This window comes from Protopterus annectens, chromosome 3.part1 (assembly GCF_019279795.1).
Source record: "Protopterus annectens isolate FY-2018-M chromosome 3.part1, PAN1.0, whole genome shotgun sequence".
NCBI lineage: Eukaryota > Metazoa > Chordata > Ceratodontiformes > Protopteridae > Protopterus > Protopterus annectens.
The window spans coordinates 45,180,018-45,199,739 of record NC_056732.1 but is presented as its reverse complement, the minus strand read 5'-3'; the positions used below and the strand labels follow the sequence as shown (position 1 = coordinate 45,199,739).

At 41.2% G+C, this 19,722-nt stretch overlaps 1 protein-coding gene across 2 annotated transcripts in view; it reads left to right on the top strand.

Annotated features, from left to right (window-relative positions):
* The window catches only part of DPY19L4 (dpy-19 like 4), a 1,421,953-nt gene that overhangs the window by 293,343 nt on the left and 1,108,888 nt on the right, over positions 1-19,722 (top strand). For both annotated transcript variants that reach the window (XM_044066538.1, XM_044066539.1), the window contains exon 3: positions 18,123-18,247. In XM_044066538.1, the coding sequence (XP_043922473.1) occupies positions 18,123-18,247 (125 nt within the window). The remainder of the gene's footprint in view (positions 1-18,122; positions 18,248-19,722) is intronic.

The following is a 19,722-nucleotide window of genomic DNA, read 5'->3' as shown; positions in this document are numbered from 1 at the left end:
CACCCGAGATGTGAACAGGAAGTTAGGGGAAAATGAGAATTATTTTTTTCTGGGAAGGGGTGTCCTTGTATAATTGAGTTTAAAACCTTCCTACAAATCATCATATCACAAATGTAAAACCAAATAGTAGTGAATAAAGATTTTTTTAGTCTGAGTCTAGGACTTGAAATGCCAAGGCATAGTAAGGCCTTAATAGGCTTAATAATGTTGGCAGTAAAAAAAAAAAAAAACAACCAGAAGAAAACTGAAATGAAATAGTAAACCTACTTTGGAAGAGGTAGTGAATATTATGAAAAAAATGAACCAGAGAAGAGATCCTTTGGAGGGGTGGAATCAGATGGCATTTATTTAAATTAATGTGTCCAAGTTAATGTTGAAGAGGAATGACACTAAGATAGCTGGCAGGAACTAGATAAATAAGAATGAACAAAGTATTGATTAAAACTGGAACTATATGAAATATTTTATATACGAAATACAAACATGTAAATTCATATGCAAATATATGAGAATTCATGTTGCTAAAGTGTGAATTGGGAATAAAGACATGTTATGAAAATGCCTGCCATGATCTTCACAGTGCCTGTAGCATGCCTGACCATGCTGATGTTTCAGTGGACCCTGAGGTGACAGTGGCTACAACATCACCATGTGGACTCAGGCATACTTCCAATGCTGACATCCATAGCATACCCAGTTTTTATACTTATTAATAGATCTGTCAGGGAAGCTCATGTCCCCACCGTGTGGAAAAAGTTGTTTATCATTCCTGTCCACAAAGGTGACACCTCCACGGACATATCCAACTATAGGCCTATTGCCATCCTTTCTCCTCTATCTAAAATTCTGGAGAAATGCATCCACAAACAGCTCCCTCAATATCTTCTTGACAATAATCTTCTCTCCCCTACACAACACTGATTCAGACCTGCTCACAATACTATCACTGCTATACTATCATCTAAGCTTTTCTGACAGTAAATAAAGCCCGTGACTCCACTAATAGTCTCATCCCTATTTTTAGATCTGTCAAAAGCTTTTGACATAGTGTCCCACGCCAAACTCTCGTCCCAGTTATCCCAACTTGGATTAACAGAAAGCACATTACAGTGGTTCACCAGTTACCTGTCCAACAGATTTCAGTCAGTTAGATGGAATTCCAGTTTCTCTCCTTATCTACCAGTTAGCAATGGGGTACCTCAAGGTTCAATTCTGGGTCCACTTCTCCAACATTTTTATTAATCATCATACTGCCTCTAAACAAGCGGCCCTTATTCAATATGCTGACGACTCTACGTTAATCTGCTCCTCTAATCATAACACATCTTCAAAACATGACTCCGGATGCATTCAGTACTACTGAGTCCTGGCTCACCAGCAACCCCCCCCCCAAAAAAAAAAGAAACTCTTGCTATTCTTACCCAAACAAACCCCCATTAGTCTAACTTCACAATTACTTCTCTTAACAATACTTCAGTAGATGTCATTACACACACTAAGCTGTTAGGTGTAACGACTGACAACAATCTGAAGTCTGACCTGCTTATCAGTAACAATATAAAAACGACCAATCAAAAATTACACATGCTGTATAGAGTTAAAAAAAATTCTTCACCAACTCCATAAAAGTAACACTTGCGTCTGCTCATCTCTCATCTCTTCTAGATGCCTTCCCTATCCTAATGAATCTTAACTCATCACTAAGAGTAAAACTTAGTCAGTGCTATAACAAAATAGCCAAATGTGTCACTGGTTAGCCGCACAATTCTCACCACAGTTTTGCTCTCAGAACCCTAAATTGGCTCAAACTACTGGACCTGTTGACTTTTAATCAACTAATCTTAACACATAAAATACTATACAACTCCACATTTGCACAAGCAACCTCAACATTACTTCAACATTATTCCTTCTTGCGACTTAATGTTCCTCTCACAAGCAACTATCTGTTTCCAGACCTCAAAGATCAAATGGAGTGGGTCTGTGCTCCACACACTGTTGCTACTAACAGTAATGTACAGATTACTAGTGGTGCCATTATAAGGCACACAGACTCTGTCCTCACAAGGCTGCACAAAAACAGGGTGATGGTGAGTTGCCTTTCAGGTGCCATGATCTCGGATATCTCAAGGTCCCTCAATGTAAACTAGTATGACTATAGTGTGGTGGTCATCCATGTGTGTGTAAATGACATGGTATGCAAGACCCTAAGGGCAGTTCATAGGTACCTCTTTGTGTTCTCCATGTATGTCACAAATGCAGGAAAGATTCTGATATTGAGCGTAATCCTACCTTTTCCAGGAATGATGCTGAGGTACAAGGAAGAGATAGATGCTGACAAATGGCTCAGTAACTGGTGTCATTCGAGAGGGATCCAGTATCTGTCAGAACTGGATAAACTGCTGCACGGCACTACTTGCTGTGTGAAGGATGGCCTGCACCTCTCATTCCAGGGCTTCTGCGTACTGGCTAAATCCCTTGCTGTCCCTGTAATGCTTTTTATAGCCAGAGTCTACCAAATGGATCTTGTTACATAAACATAAAAAAAACATAACAAAACAGCAGATATTAATGTAGCACTAGTCAAACCTAGGAGTCTACAAGTTACCTGACCTTGAAACCCTCTTGCACTTGGAACACATTCTTGTGTGTATTATTACTAAATCATGTTTAAAACTGCAGAAAGCACCCTCTCTATGTTGCAGTTTTATGCACCTGCCACACCTTTAGACCTGTTGGAAATTGCGAATGAGTATCCAATTAAAGACCACCAGTATCTGAAGACCGAGATTTTCAGAAACCCACAAACTGAACTTACTAAAATTCAATTCATTATAAATGAAAACAACTGTCAGTGTTACAGGACTACTTTGATGTCCTTCGAAAACTTTGTCCATTTCGAGTACATTGGATGAGTACAAATACACAAAAACTCCATCATCCTGGGAGACTTTAACTATCGATTAAACTGGGAGACCTAAACCTGAAATGTAGGCAGTACCCCAAATTTCTTCAATTTTGTAAACAAGAATAATTCTCTGGATGAAATAGTCAGAGATCACAAACTGTGACTGGGCCTTTACTTTTTGTCAAAATCTCTAAAGGAACAGGTGCAGTTATCACCATTTTCAAACACTTCAAATCAGAAAACTTCCTGCAATTCTGTGATAAAGTCTCTTAAGTTCAAGTACAGCTGCTACCCCCCCCCCCAACATGTTGATACAGCTTTTTATGTAGATAAATGTTATGCTGTCTTAGAAAACTATAAATGTGTTAGTCCCTGCCAAAACGTCATATCCTACCAAAAGTAAACAAAAAGGTAATGGAGACAGCAAACCAGCTTGGAGGTCCACATGTATAAAATATATAATACATTAAAAAATGTAGAATATATAGTAAAACTAAAGACCCACAAATCAAGGTAAACCTCAGAGGGTAATCCAAGGTACCGAAAAATACGGTCAGGGAAAAGTAATACTTTCCATGAACTTGGGCAGCATCAGAAGCCAAGGGTAATTACAAATCCTTCTTTGTTTAAACCAGGAATTTAGGGAATAACAACTTTGCTCTGAACTTGCTCAAAATGGCACTACTCTGATCCAGTGGACGTCACAAGCATACCTGCAAATTTAGTGTATATTTCAACCCAGAGACATGTACACAAAACCTACATATATCTAAGGACCTCAGACATATGATCAGAAAATAGTACTTGGTAAAAGTACCTTCCAAAACAAAAAAAAATGGATTCTGCATGGGACCAGATAGCCTACCAGACTGCCTGACGAAAAACACTAAAGATGTCTGGGTGGACCTGCTCCACTGATTTTGTCCCCGAGGTTTGGCACACAGCACTTGTGATGCCTCTTCATAAAGGTGGCCTTACCATGGACCCTAGGAGTTTCAGCCTGATGTGCCTTACCTACAAGGGCATGGAATAGGTTATAATAGACCTGATAAACTACATACGAAAAAATCTTGTAAGACTTAAACCCCCAGCAGTTTGGTATTGTAAAAGGTAGATCCTATGTAATGAAACTGGTAGTTTTTTGAGATGGTAATGCAAGCTGTAGGCAGTGGTCACACTGTCCATACAGCATACCTCAACCTTGCTAAGCTATTTGATACACTAAACCTCATGCTAACATTAGCAGTAAGCTAAATGCACTCCAAAACTGGTCCTTATTTAGTTAGATGGATAACTTATTGGCTATGGTGCAAAACCCACATTATGAAAGTAGTAGGTGCATCCTCGGCGAGCAAGAAAGTAACCAGTAGTGCACCACAAGGTTCCATACTGGGATCTGTGCTATTTGGGATACACTTCTCTGATCTCTAAATCAAAACCCAGGAGCCCTAGTTTACCAAGTGTGCAGACAGTTGTAAACTGGATGTTATACTTAAATCCCTTCTGATATGCACATCCTGTAAAGTGAATTTACTCGGTGCTAATAACATATGCACAGAAAACTAGCTAAAACTAAATGGCAACAATGCAGTATTTTGCATTTCATAGGTTCATATGTAAATACTAGGCCAACTGCCTTGAAGGGCCACTCATACCTTTCAGCCTTTTAGTGCAAGAAATCTGGACAACGCCTGAAATAACGGGGGGGGGGGGGGGGTCAAAGGACCAAAAATAGGGACAAATTTAAAATATTGGTCTTATAAACTTAGAAAGTTGCTGTAATAATAGGATTTGAGTTGGGATTCATTTTCTGAAGGCTATACCTTATGTAGTTAGATGGATAACTTATTGGCTATGGTACAAAACAGACACCTCCACTTTATTTCCTTATATCTTCATCCAACTTTTATATATATGCTCTCTAAACCCTAAAACAATAATTTAAGTATTATTCATTTAATATGTTATTGTAACCTGTTCATAATCTTTTGCTGACTGTAACTGATTTTTGTTAAATTCTATTCAGTGAGGAACTTTTCTCCCCGGGTCTGTGCTGAAAATGAGCCGAAAGCTCAGTCAGACTAAGTCGGTTAACAAATGTAAAATAAATAAAAAAGTCTGAAACTCAAATGTATATCTTTATTTAGTGACTTCAGTCCTCAGATCATCCCAGAGTTTTGCCAGAAAACTAAAAATATTATGAGGAGCAGACCAAAAATATAAGGCAAAGATCTGGACATTCTGCAAAAATTTGGACAGTTGATGGGTATGGGGACATTTTAAGCCTAGCCAGTAACTGAAGGTCAGACTCACTCTTTACCTTGTATCTTTGAGATGAAGACCTTAACTGTTATACTAAACCCACCCCCTAAAACACTGGACTTGTTTGAGATTTGAACCCAGGAGTCAGGACCTCTTACACCCAAACTGAGAAACATACCCCTAGACCAACAAGCCACATTTTAGCAAACAAACTCTCCACCTAGCTGATTGCAGAAAAAACACTCCACTCCAAAACACAGATGTTTTGAGAGCCCTTGTATCTTGGATAGATATCTCCTGAAATCTTTGTCTGGCAAGTATTTCCTCTAGGTCCATAGAAGTTTTTATCCATCCGTATTCTGCACTGATCAGGCCAATCCATACAATACAATGCCTCCTTTGGAATGTATCTTGGTAAACATATCAAGCAGGTGGAGAAACCCGAAAAGTTCCTGGTAAAAGGACCTGAGCTATCAAGAGAGTCTGGAGGCCTTTTTCTGTATTCAGCCTCCCATGAGCACCTTGAAGGCAGATGTTCATCGTGTTTCACTGTTGCAGTCATTACAATTGGGTTATCCTGCTGGCAGGCTATCCGAAGTTGGCCTGAATTCCAAAGTCTAGGCCCGGCATCGGTTGCTGTCGCCTCTTCCCTGACGTCAGTGTGCCAGGAGTATAAATGATGGAGCCGACGCCATTTTCTTTAGTGTTTCTTGCCGCGCGGTGCCCGAAGCAAAAGTAGTTCGCAAGTGCCGGTCGGCCGACTCCTGAGATTTTCATGTTCGAATTTCAGATCCGAAGTCTTCATTAAAAGCCAAGTACCCCGTTGGGGAAACTTTTTTTTCTTGCTCCAGACCGATGTCAGAAAAAGTTAATAATTGTATTTCTTGTGGGAAGCAAATACCTCATAAGGACTTCCATTCTTACTGTATTCCTTGCCTAGGCCCTGATCACAACGTTGCTAATTGTCGGTTTTGTGCTAGATTTAACCAACGCTCTATTAAGCGTTGGTACGATTTTGCATTTCACTATTTTGACAGAAGATTTAATTACACGATGTTGTCGGATAGCCATCCGACTACCGCAATTCAAAAGAAACGTAAAGAAAAAGAAAAGGACAGGCATCCGAGGTCCAAAACTAATGACGAGGCTTCTTCTAAACCAGTTGCCAGTTTGCCAGTTCTCAGTGAGGCGCTTTCGCAGCCCCTGAAGCCTGCTACTTTAGAGCCGCAGGCTACTTCCAACTCCCACGTGGAGCCGACTAGGCCGCTGGAAACTCAAGGTATTGGAACCTCGGAAACTATTCCCTCAGATGGGTCCGGAGCCGCTGAGCAGGCATCGGCTTCTGAGGGTGTCTTCAGGCATAAACAGTTATATGTTAAAACGACTTCAGCTTCAAAGGCAAAGACTAAAGCACCTCTAAAGACAAAGAAACAAGTACAACAGCCCCATGGACAGGCCTCCATGCCTAAAAAACAGATGCTCAAAATAACCGAAGACCTAATTACTTTGATCAGGGGTTCCCATCCCCCTCCTGATAAGAGGCTTAGGCAAGAGACAGAATATGAATCTTCAGATCAGGTTTCCATTTCTTCTGATTCCTCTTCTGATCAGGAATACTCTCTTCCTCCCTATGAGGATTCTGATGCTGAAGAATCTATCCCTTCAGCCTCTCCTCCTGAGGATTATTCTTTTGGGGAAACTCTGCATACCATGAGGGAGCATTTCCACTGGGAGAGCCAAGATTATTCAGACTCTAAGAAAAGGCTCAGAGACTTCCTTTTACTACCTCAGCACAGGCCCCTTGCTATTCCACCTGTAGATTATGTATTTTCAGAGTATGACTCCTGACTCTTTACCTCCAGCTCCTGTTAAGCCAGACAGATACTACAGGGTCCCTGATTCACATACATTTATTTTTAAGAATCCTGCTGCTGACCTAGAAACTATCCCTCAGGGTCCCAAAGGGGTCAAGGCTTCCACTGCAAAAAACCCTACCCCCTCTGACAGGGATTCTAGGGCACTGGACAGATGGGGAAAAAAGATTTACACTTCTGCTACCTTGGCTATAAGGGCTTTAAATTGTCAGTTTCATATGCTTAAATATCAGCAATATATTATGTCACTGCTTAAACAGAAAATGTTGATAAATTCTGAATGTGCAGAAAACAAAGAAATGCAGGATTTATTGCATGCAGCTGAACAAGTAGGAAAGCATACTTTGCAATGTGGTTTTGATTCTCTGGAGGCCTCCTGCAGGGCCGCTGTTACAGGTTCTGTCATTAGGAGGCATGCTTGGTTAAAGGAACAGAATCTGCCTGTTCATGTTAAAGCAAAATTATTAGATGCTCCATTACAGCATGATACCTTGTTTGGTGTTAAAGCAGAAGAGGTGTTGAAGAAAATGGAGGACAAAGCTAAATCTATGCAAAAAGTCAAGGATTTCTTACAGGTACAGCCTCCAAGATTTAGCAGGCACTGGCCTACAAAGAATTGATCCTTTCCAGTGTCAGAAAGGCCACAAAGAGGCAGATACAGACGCCCTAGAGGCAGGTCCCATCCCCAAGGCTCATAGGTTCATAGGCATGTACTAGGCTATCGGCCCTAGGGCCCATACAAGCCTAGCCAAAAAATGTACCCTAGCTTTCGCCACCCAAGAAAATTATTTTCCTGTGCCCCTGTCGAGGAGAGCCACAGAAGTGATCCCCGGGGTGAATTTCCCATTTCTCATCCAATCATCAAGATTTTTCTTGAAGAGGGCTAATGAGTAGCTGTGTCTGACATAGATAGGTAGTCTGTTCCAGAGTATGGGAAGTCTCTGGGACAGGAATCTATCCCTCCAGCATGTTATGTTTATTGTGGTGACAAGGTTTAAGTCCCTAGAGCGTGTAGCTCGGAGGGATTGGGATTTCTTTAAGTGGAGCATGTCCAACAGCTCTGGGTTTGACATAGCTTTGTATGTTAGGCAGAGATCGCCCCTGAGTAGGCGATATGCGATGGAGTAAAGCTGTAGTTTTTTGAGAGGGTCTGCATAGGGCATCTGTTTGAGGCCAGTAATCCTCTTTGTGAGGTATTTCTGAGGTCTTTCCAGTTGTTGTAGATGTCTTGTGAGGTACATACCAAAAGGGGCATTGTACTCTATAATGGGTCTAATGAGTAATGAGTATAGGGGATGAGAATCCTTTTGTGATGAGATGAGCCACGTAGAAGGATTTCCTGACCACTGCGGCGATGTGATTATCAAAGGAGAGACTACTGTCCACCTGTGTCCCAAGGTCTCATCACATTTTCGGCATTAAGTAGACTACCAGCTATGTGGTGGTTCATGGGTACAGAGTTTTTACCAAAGGGGATGACAGTACACTTTTTGGCATTGAGCTTCAGGCCATGGCTTTGACACCAGGTATCTGTCTCAGTGAGGCCCTTTTGTAGTTTGTCCACATTGTTAAGAGTTTCGGTTATGGCTCCTAGTTTGCAGTCATCTACAAACTTTGTTAGCCAAAGACCTTCTGTGTTGGCCTGCACTTCAGAAAAGTAGATACCAAACAGGAGAGGACCCAGGACTGAACCCTGTGGTACTCCACTTTTCACTGGTCTGATGTCGGATTTGGAATCCGCTACTTTCACAGTGTGGGTTCTGTCCGTGAGCCAGTTGGCAACCCATCTTGTGACATAGGGATTTATACCTAGTTTAGTGATCTTAGCTATAATTCCAGAGTGGGGGATGGTGTCGAAAGCCTTGGCGAGATCTAGATAAGCTGTGTGAACCATTTTACCCTCATCTATGGCTTTGGTGACTGCTTCAAAGAAGTCAGTCAGGTTTAGGAGACATGATCTACCTTTTACAAATCCAAACTGGGTAGGGTCCAGAGTTTGGAGATTACCAATGTCTTTGTTTATGAGTTCCACGATGATACGTTCCATGGCCTTACAGACCAGGCTCGTCAGGCTAATGGGGCGGTAGTTCCCGGGGTCCGTCGTGGCTCCCCCTTTGTGGAGTGGGATAACCGTCGCGGTGCGCCATTCAGTGAGTACAAAGCCTGAGGTGAGGCTATGATTGAACATGGTACTTGGGTAGGGTGCCATTTCATTCTGTAGTTCGTGTAGAACGCAGCCTGGGATATTGGCAGGTCCCATGGATGCTGTGTTCTTGGCTTTGGAGAGTGTGTTTTTACCTGTGCAGCTGTGATTATAGGAACTTTGCATTCTTCGGTATAGAGATGGGCCCTCTAGGGGGTGAGAGGGTGGTAAAGTTAGCACTGAACCTATCTGCTAGGATGTTGCATACAGGTATGTTGTTCATACAGGTCTAAACAATGGGGTACTTCTACCTCCAAAAGCGGAGAAGACAAATCACAGCCATACAGGAAGCAGTCACAATGACTTCCCTCTGCCTGCGCCAAGCACTTATCTTCTGGCAGCACCTTTAGGGGGAAAAACTAGCACTTTTTTCTCAAAATTGGTACGTAATAACCCAGGACAAATGGGTCTTGGATATAGTGTCACAAGGCTACAGGTTTCACTTTCACACCCTGCCAAGGGCAAACGGTTTGCCAGACCTGCCAAAAAATCAATGGGCAGAGGCACAAAAGCAAGTGTCATCCCTCATGGACATGAGGGCCATTCAGCAAGTACCACAGCAATAGCAGGGACAAGGATTTTACTCGAGACTTTTCTTGGTACCCAGAAAGGACAAAGCCTGGAGACCAATACTGGACCTATCTATTCTAAACACATATCTGGATATTCCAAGATTCAAAATGTTGACTCTGCAGCAGCTTCTGCCCATGCTGGGTAAGAAGGCTTGGCTTGTGACTTTAGACCTAAAAGAGTCATACTTGCATGTCCCAATCAGACAATCATGCAGAAGATACCTCAGATTCATAGCTGACTCAATGCACTACCAATTCTCTGCACTGCCCTTTGACTTATCTACTGTGCCCAGGGTCTTCACAAAATGCCTGGCTCCAGTAATTGCATTTTGTAGACAAAGAGGAATGCAAATATTTCCTTACTTGGACGACTGCCTTATTCAAGCAGAGAACAAGGACATTCTACTACAGCATCTGGCATTTGTAAAAAGATTACTAACATGCCTAGGGTACACAGTAAATGAAAAGAAATCAAAACTAGTACCCTCTCGAGATAATATTCCTGGGTGCAAGCTTAAATATAACTGCCCAGATGGCTTATCTCACGCCATACAAACAAAGGCAACTGACTACTTATTTCAAAATGTTGGCAACAAAGACCCAGTTATCTGCAAGAAAAATTCTGTAGGCTTTGGGCTTCATGGCATCCTGCATTCTGCTAATTCCATATGCAAGACTGCATATGAGGAAACTTCAGTGGTATCTAAAAAGTGTTTGGACTCAACATTGCCACAGCCTGGAAACAATAATTATCCTCATTCCCTGCCTGCAACAGGAGTTTCGATGGTGGGCAAAGGCCTGTCAACAAAACAAGGGGCAGCCATTTGCTTTACCCACAGCCATGCAGATATTAACAACAGATGCAGCAGATTATGCCTGGGGGGCCCACATGGCAGGAAGATGTATTCAGGGCACATGTTCCGCAAGCCAAATGCATCTACATATCAACCAAAAAGAGATGCTAGCTGTTCAGAAAGCCCTGACAGCCTTCAGGGATCTACTTCATCAGGGACAACTACTGATAAAAACGGACAATATTACAGTCATGTGGTACATAAACAAGCAGGGAGGCACTCATTCCTACCCCTTATGCAAACTAGCCATGACTTTGTGGGACACAGCATTGACTTACCAAGTACATCTGCAGACACAATTCCTGCTAGGAAAGATAAATACTTTGGCAGATGAACTAAGCAGAAACCTCATGGATCCCCACAAGTGGAAACTGGATCTGCAAGTCTTCAGCATGATAACAAGGAATTGGGGATGCCCGGACGTAGATCTGTTTGCCTCCCCTCACAACTGCCAACTACAGAGATTCTGCACAAGGACTTATCACAAGCAAGCATGGAAAGTGGATGCTCTATCTTTCAGCTGGAGAAACTTAACAGTATGTGCCTTTCCTCCACTGCCTCTCCTCCCCAAGGTACTCTTAAAAGTCAGACAAGAGAAGCCAAAAATGATACTGATTGCCCCAGACTGGCCCCGCCAGCACTGGTACCCAATCCTAAGCAACTTGTCTCAGTACCCAGCCTGGACATTACCTCAGATTCCTCACTTACTGTCCCAACACAACAATCCGATCCTGCACAACCAACTCAAGACCTTAACTCTGGCAGCATGGTGGATAATGTAGTCATTCAAAACACACCTCTTTCTAAAGCGGTGATGCATGTTATTTTGGAGGCCAGGAGGCCTAGTACCAGAAAATCTTATGCTGAAAAATGGAAGAGATTCTGTGCTTGGAACCAGGCACAAGGGATTGACATGACTGTACCAAATATTCCTCAGATTTTGCAATATTTAACTGAGATGCTGGGCAAAGGCCTATCCTTTTCATCAATTAAGATTCATGCCTCTGCCATTTCAGCTCTTTACAATACAGAGCCACCTATTTTTTCTCATCCTTTATTAAGGCAGTACCTCAGAGGAGCAGAAAACTTAAGGCCTCCAAGAAGATCACCAATACTTGCATGGGACCTCAATTATGTCTTGGAAAAACTCACCCTGCCTCCTTTTGAGCCAGCCGCTACAGCTGATATAAAATTTTTATAATGGAAAACAGCTCTGCTCCTAGCAATAACCTCTGCAAGACGAGTCTGAGAGCTACAGGCACTCATGGCTGTGGAACCTTTTATCATTTTCCATCCAGATAGGGTTTCTCTGAGGACAAACCCGACATTTATGCCTAAGGTAGTGTCCAGTGTGGCCCTTAACCAAACTATTCATTTGCCTACCTTTTACCTAAACCCACAGAATAAGTGTGAGAGACTTCTGCATTCTTAGGACATACACAGACAGCTGCGCTTCTACTTGGACAGAACCAAAACTTTCAGAAAGACTGAGCAATTACTAGTGGCATATGCTGCAGGATCACAAGGAAAGGCTATCTCAAAGCAGACTATTTCAAAGTGGATAGGCCACTGCATTCGTTTCTGCTATTCACAACATGGCAAATCAGTGCCTAAGGGCATTAGGCCACATTCAACCAGAGCAACAGCCACTTCAGCAGCCTTTCTCAGGGGAGTACCAACCAAAGGCATTTTAGAGGCTACAACTTGGAGTTCAGTGCACACTTTTACAAAGCACGATCACTTACCACTCTACTCTAAATCCAGGGCAGGCTTTACCACTGCAGTTCTGCAGGGCCTCATAGCTTCTCCTAATCCTATTTAGCTCCATCCTCCCAACCTTAGCTTTGGGATTCAACTCAATTTTAATGACTGCAACAGTGAAACACGAAGAACCTAGTACAGTTGTGTACCTACCATAAATGTAGATGTTGGAGTGTATTCACTGTTGCAGTCCAGGTTACCCTCCCACCATCCCCCTTACCTTTGCTGGAACTTATCTGCACTTTTCTGTTCTGTACAACCTATGTGGTGTATTTGCTTGTAGATGAAGGATAAAAAAAATTACCTTGTTGCATGCATTATTTATTGACATGTTTTTAGCCTACCCTTTTGGGGGCACCTGACATCTGTGGCAAGAAAAACTGAAGAAAATGGTGTCGGCTGCATCTTTTATACCCCTGGCGCACTGACGTCAGGGAGGAGGCGACAGCAACCGACGCCGGACCTAGACTTTGGAATTCAGGCCGACTGCAGGTAGCCTGCCAGCAGGATAACCCAAATGTAATGACTGCAGCAGTGAATACACTCGAACATCTGCATTTATGGTAAGTACACAACTGTACTTTTGTGCCTTGCCTTCCGGGCCATTAGGGATTTGGCAGTCCAAGACCTCTTGTTTCTCCACAGATTAACAATCCAGTGGCCACTAGAACTAGCAAATAAACAAATCATGGTGGAGAGACAGATTTGTCTGGCCTATTGCTCCTTGAAAAAGGCAGTAATGTCAAAAGTGGATAGTGGCAAGGTGTAAATGGCCACATGGCTCAGTTGCCTTGTACATTATGTGTGATTTTATATTTTAGTGTCTTGCCAAGAAAATCTACATAAAATGTACCTGTAGCTGTTTAATTTATTTTTATTGTACACCTTGAGGTCTTAGGCTGTTTACCCTGAGTTCACAGCCCTGTTATTTTACTGCCCAGTAAAAAGTAACGTGTGTGTGTGTGTGTGTGTGTGTGTGTGTGTGTGTGTGTGTGTGTGTGTGTGTGTGTGTGTGTCTGTGTACATATATACACACACACATGTAGGAGCATAAGAAGTTACTAGGCTAATGGCCCTAGGGTCCTTACAAGCCTAGCCAAGTTATACCGTTATTTCCACGATCACCTATTGCCCCGTCCAAGAGGGACACCGGTGGAACCCCGGGGAGAATTTATGGTTACCCATCCAGTCGTCCAGATTGTGTTTGAATGAGGTGCCTTGTTTGACATGAAGTGGGAGTCTGTTGCAAAGGTGCGGTACCCTCTGGAAGACAAATCTGTCCCTCCAGCAGATTCTGTTAATGTCACATACCAGTTTAAGGTCTTTAGAACGAGTAAATCATGTACCATTTGACTTAGAGATGCAGCATTTCCAATAAAGCAGGGTTAGAGATTGCCTGGTATGCAATGCAGAAATCGTCCCTTAATAGTCTGTATAAAACAGAATAAAGTGACAGTGATTTCAGACCTTGATTTTTCCTTTTGAGGAACCTATGTGGTCTCTCCAATTGCTGCAGATGCTTAGAAAGGTGCATACCAAAAGGGGCATTGTACTCGACTATTGACCTGATGAGGGAAAAGTACAGGGAGGTTATAACTTTTTTTTCTTTCTGGAGGCAGTGCCCTTACATATGAGATGAGCAATATCTTCTTAACACTGTGGAGACATGGTGGTCAAAGGTAAAGTTGGTATCAACCTGTGTGCCCAGGTCTGTCACCACGGAGTTTGTACCTAAGCTGCTGCTATTAATGTTGTAGTTAGCAAGAACATCACCCTTACTGAAAGGAATGATGATACATTTTTTTTTTGCATTGAGTGTAAGGCTATGATTTTGGCACCAGTCATTTGTATAAGACCAGCTTGTAGGATGTTGCCATCATTTGGAGATTCTGTGACTGCTCCCAATTTGCAGCCATCAGCAAACTTTGTCAGCCACAGACCCTTAGTTTTTGCTTGTACTTCGGGAAAATAGATTCCAAACAGTAGAAGTCCCAAGACTGATCCCTGTGGAACACCATTGGTTACACGTCTGCTGTTGGAGGTGGATTCCCCTGTTTTGACTGTATAGCTAAATGAGTTTGTCAATTATGCCTGAGTGGGGGATAGTGTCAAATGCTTTGGTTAAGTGTAGGTAGGCTGTATGCACAGATTTCTCCTTGTCCAGGGTGTTGGTGACTGTCTCAAAGTCCACAAGGTTTAACAGGTATGATCGCCCTTTGACAAATCCAAGCTGAGTAGGGTCAAGTGTTTGGAGATTACCTGCATCTTTGTTGATAACGTCCATGATGATTCGCTAAATGGCCTTGCAAATAAGGCTAGCCAGGCTGATAGGTTTGTAGTTCTCAGGATCAGTGGAAGCATTGCCTTTGTGCAAGGGAATAACGGTGGCCATTTTCCATTCAGCTGGAATGAAGACTATGCTTAGATTATGATTGAAAAGAGTACCCAGTGGTGTTGCTAATTCTTGTTGGAGCCCATGTAGGACACAGCCTGGGATGTTATCAGGTCCATTAGATTCTCTGTTTTTGGCCTTAGAGAAGATGTTTACATCCTGCTGTTTAGAGATACAAGGTAGGGGACAGGTGGTAGGGATGTCATTGAGTACGTGTGTCGGGGACAGGGGAGTGAAGTTTTCACAAAACCTGTTGGCCAATAGGTTAGCTATGCCCACAGGCTCAGTATATGTGGTATCATTAACTGCCATTGCAAAATGTCTGTAATACTTGGAATAAACAGCATTCATATACAAGAAACAAGTCTAAATAGAAATAAAATAGCAATGGACAGTGAAATATGGCAGCAGTAATATTATAAACTTTTAATGCATAAAACAGTAAGCACTTTCACAATATAAATAATCGCTTCTTCAGACCATTCCATTAAAATCAACCATTACATAAATACTAATGCAACACCAAACACTTTCAAGAATTTAAAAAAAAAAAAAAAAACTTATTCAGTCATGTTACAACGTCTTTGCATGAAAATGAACTTATGGAGAGTATTAAGAGGCAGCAGAGTGACTTATATGGATCTGTTCCATGTGAGGTGGCTGATATGAAATTGACATTGACAGTGTTGCTTTGTATGAGAGCAGGTTGCTCTTGCAAAAAAAGAAAAAGTTGGATAGAGTTTCAGGTGATTTTAAAAAAGGTTTTGTGTTCTCCTGGCCAAGAATGATTGGGACTGTGTGTCTGAAGGACCACATAATAATGAGAGCACTAATAATAATAATGAAGTGACTGTTGGCAGTGATGAGACTGATGTTGATGGGTCTGTTTATACATTGCCACAGAGATCATAGCCATTTGTTGCTGTGTGTGTGTTAGGTGTAGATATACGTGTGTATATTTATATATATATTTATATATATATATATATATATATATATATATATATGGGATCCGGACACATGCTCGACTAGCATATGTCCGAATCACAAAACATCGAACACGCTTCTGTGTATGTGTGCCTGTTTCGTAGATCGGACTACAGTGCGGGTAAGGGAAAATTCCCTTTTCCCCACTATAGTGCGATCTCGGAGTGAGAATAATAAAGTAGGGAGGGTGCAGGGGGCGTAGACTTTTTTTTTTTTTTGAACTACACATACACGGAATCGCTTTTCGATGTTAAGCACTTTCGTGTATGTGTGTTCGATGTTTTGTGATTCGGACATATGCTAGTCGAGCATGTGTCTTAGACCCATATATATGTGTGTGTTAGGTGTAGATATATGTGTGTGTGTGTGTGTGTGTGTGTGTGTGTGTGTATATATATATATATATATATATATATATATATATATATATATATATATATATATATACGTGTGTGTATATGTGTGTGTATGTATGTGTATATATATATATATATATATATACATATATATATATATATATATATATATATATATATATATATATACACACACACACACACACACACATGTTGGTATGTGTGTATGGATCTATATTAGATTATCGAGTTTTTGGAAACTGGAAAGTCATATGGTCAGGACCATATGTTTGAGTTTCCGAAATCATGAATTTAACAAAATAAAAATAAAAATAATCTACTTTTTTGCAGGGGGGCAAGCCCGCCTGCACCTCCACACCCTCTGTAAATTATATGTAAAAATTATGTGTACCAACGCTGAGATTATACTACAGTGGGGAAAGGGTAAATTCCCCGATCCCCACTGTGCTGCAATCTACATAGAAATACTATGACAAGGAATTTACCTTTTCCCCACTCTAGTGCAATCTCAGAGTTGATGGTACTTGACCTCTGCAAAAATGTAGATTTTATTTTCTCACGTTCAAGTTTTCAGAAACTCTAACATAGGGTTATGACCATATTAACTTGATAATATGACATAAAACCACATGTGTGTGTATTTTGTTTTCATTTTCTGCCTGTAGTGGTTTCTATGTAAATTGTATGCGAGGGCTGAGCAGGATAATCTCATCTCTTGAGCACACAAGTGCAAGTATTCTTAGTACATTAAGATAAGATAAAATGTTTGTGTGCACGAGTGTGTGTGTTTTCACTTTCTGGAATAATGGTCCCTTAAGTCCCAGAGCCATTGTGTCGTCCCATGCAGCCAGTGCTGTGTTGATTGTATGCATTGTGTGCTTGTTTTCTGTGCCTTTACAACACATTTTGTTGTTGTAATAACTTTGTTAGTTTGATGTGCAAGTGCAGAGATCAGCTTCTCTGTTATATATTTGTTCTTCCACTTTGTTTTGTCTATTATTTGAGCTAGACATAAGTAAACCCTTTACTCACTGTGATCTAGATTATCCTGAACGGATTATTAGCTTCTTGAGAGAAAGAGAGCGTGACCAAACATTATTTTCTCTGCACCTCACATGTTTGGCCAGTCCTTAAGCATAAGGTCCCCGCATCCTATTAGCTAAACACCTTGGTCAGCTGGATATGGTTCAGATCTTCCTTATTAAAATAATATATGGATGTGGCTACCTAGGCTGACCCTTTTATACTAGCTCTGGGTTAGAGCTATACATTTTTGTGGGCCATTAAAGGACCTCTTCTTTTAGAGGTACTGTCACTGGAACATAGCAGTGGGAGGGCATGTATACAAACTAAGGTAGTCAGCCTTATAATATCAATTACTAATTGTGGTAAATGTGGCATATTTATACCTCATTGACTTCCTTGGATTTTGAACAAGCAATTTCTGCTTTTATAACAATGCTAGTCCATTCACAATGTGACCTTGATTGATAAATATATGGATACACTCCCATTTCTGTCTGGGTCAATGGCTTTCAAGTTTCTAGAAGACCATTTATCCCTTAAGCATGCTGTCGAACCTCCTGAACCTTTTGTGGGTATCATATGTGTGTCATAAATGATTCATCTCTGCAAGTCCTAGTTTTCACGTTTCTCCACTTAATGCCAAGGAAGGAGTGAATGCTAAAATGTTAACTTGCGTTCTTAGCCTTTTTAAAGTTTTTAGAAATGAAAAAACTGGTAGTCTGTCTTTTTGTCTCGTTTCAGAGTATTGGCATTGGGGTGGTAATTTTGTTTGACCATTTACTTCAGAAACACTGCCTTAATGAAGAGATGCAACTATTGGTCCATTTGAAAGTCGTAAGAAAATTAAATTATTTCTTTGTGAATAGATACTAATTAAAATGGCCTAATTTTTTTGTATCTTTGTAGATGCAAGTGTTCAGCGTTTCATTAAGCTTTTCATTGGCTCTCTGGCAGCAGTCATCAGTGGCTTAATGTATGCTATATACCTCTCCACTTACCATGAGCGAAGATTCTGGTTCTCTAGTCGGCAGGTAAGAACTACAGTTCATGCAGAGGATATTGCTTTATTTTTTACTGCGTAAATTCTTAGCTTAAATGTTGCTGGTCAAGTCATTCTTCTCCCGTCAAGGAGTTAAATCTATTCAATGCCAGTATACGCTAAAAAAGATTTCTTGGCTTGGGCCTCAGTGAAGATCAGTCCCAGATGCTGGACACTGCATTTGGAGTGTGCATGTGTGCGTTGTGCGTGTGTGCATTGTGCGTGTGTGCATTGTGGGTGTTGTGTGTTGTGCATGTTGTGTGTTGTGCGTCACTCTCCATATGCACAAATGGGAATGGTGTCATTAAAGGTGGTTAATTACAGGAATAGCAGCAGTCCAGGGAGCTACCCCAGCAGTGGTCACAATAGCACAAGCCTATTCAACTGTTTGCTGGGCAAACACATAATGCTAAGAGCTGGCACAATAACACACAAATGGGAGCTATTGCTGGTGCATAATGATAGTGTTTGAAATGAATTGGAGTCTAACAAGTATAGCAGGATATCATACAGGGGTTATACTTTGTGGAGTTAAAAAACATTCTACAGATGAAGTTGTATTGGATTCAGTGCTGACAGGCAAAAATGTGTGTGTGTGTGTGTGGGGGACACTTTCCACAAAGATCACATTCAGCAAAGCCCATTTCACACAAAGAACAACTAAATAGAATAACACTTGCAAATACAGTGGCAGTCCACAACATTGGATAACAGATCCAAAACGCCCAGCACCCACATACAAGAGGCACCATCACATTAATTGTCTCAGTCAATCACCATATATGTAACAGAAGTAGAGGAATCGTACTGTAAATATAGAAACACCATATTCATCATTCTTTATACTCTGTTAGGTGTTTTACTAAAAGCAACATGAAGAAAATACTGTAGAATCAGGAAGTGTTCCCTAAAAATAGACATTTGAGAGAAAACATACTCTTGAGAATCCATTAAAGACCAAGGGTGGTAGCTGGGGGAGCACATCAGTACCAGATGAATATCTGTAATTAGGTCAGTCAAAAATATCAGTAAAATATCATAATGCTGTTGAGAACCAAAACAGGATAAACACTGAGTAATACATAGTCCTGTGTAGGAGGGAAAAGTATATAACCCAAAACCAGTCAAAAAACTGCAGTAGAGTCTAAATGGTTGCCAAATGAGCAGACATTAAAAGAAGCTCTTATTTATGTAGTTCAGCGAAGGGGTGTGAGATCAGTTGGATTAATTGGATGAAATTTGAAAGAGAGCACTCACATTGATCCTTGTTGTTAGCTCAGGGATGGGATGGTATTAAAATCTGTTTTGCATTCCAGGTAACCAGATTGGTCCTTGTGGTTAGCTCAGGGATTATGGGTATTAAAACTTGTTTTCCATACCAGACCCTCATGGTTGTAGTCCTTTGTAAGCTAAATTCTTCTCTAATGGTCGAACCATTACGCCTTTGTTTTACAAAACTATGTGCTG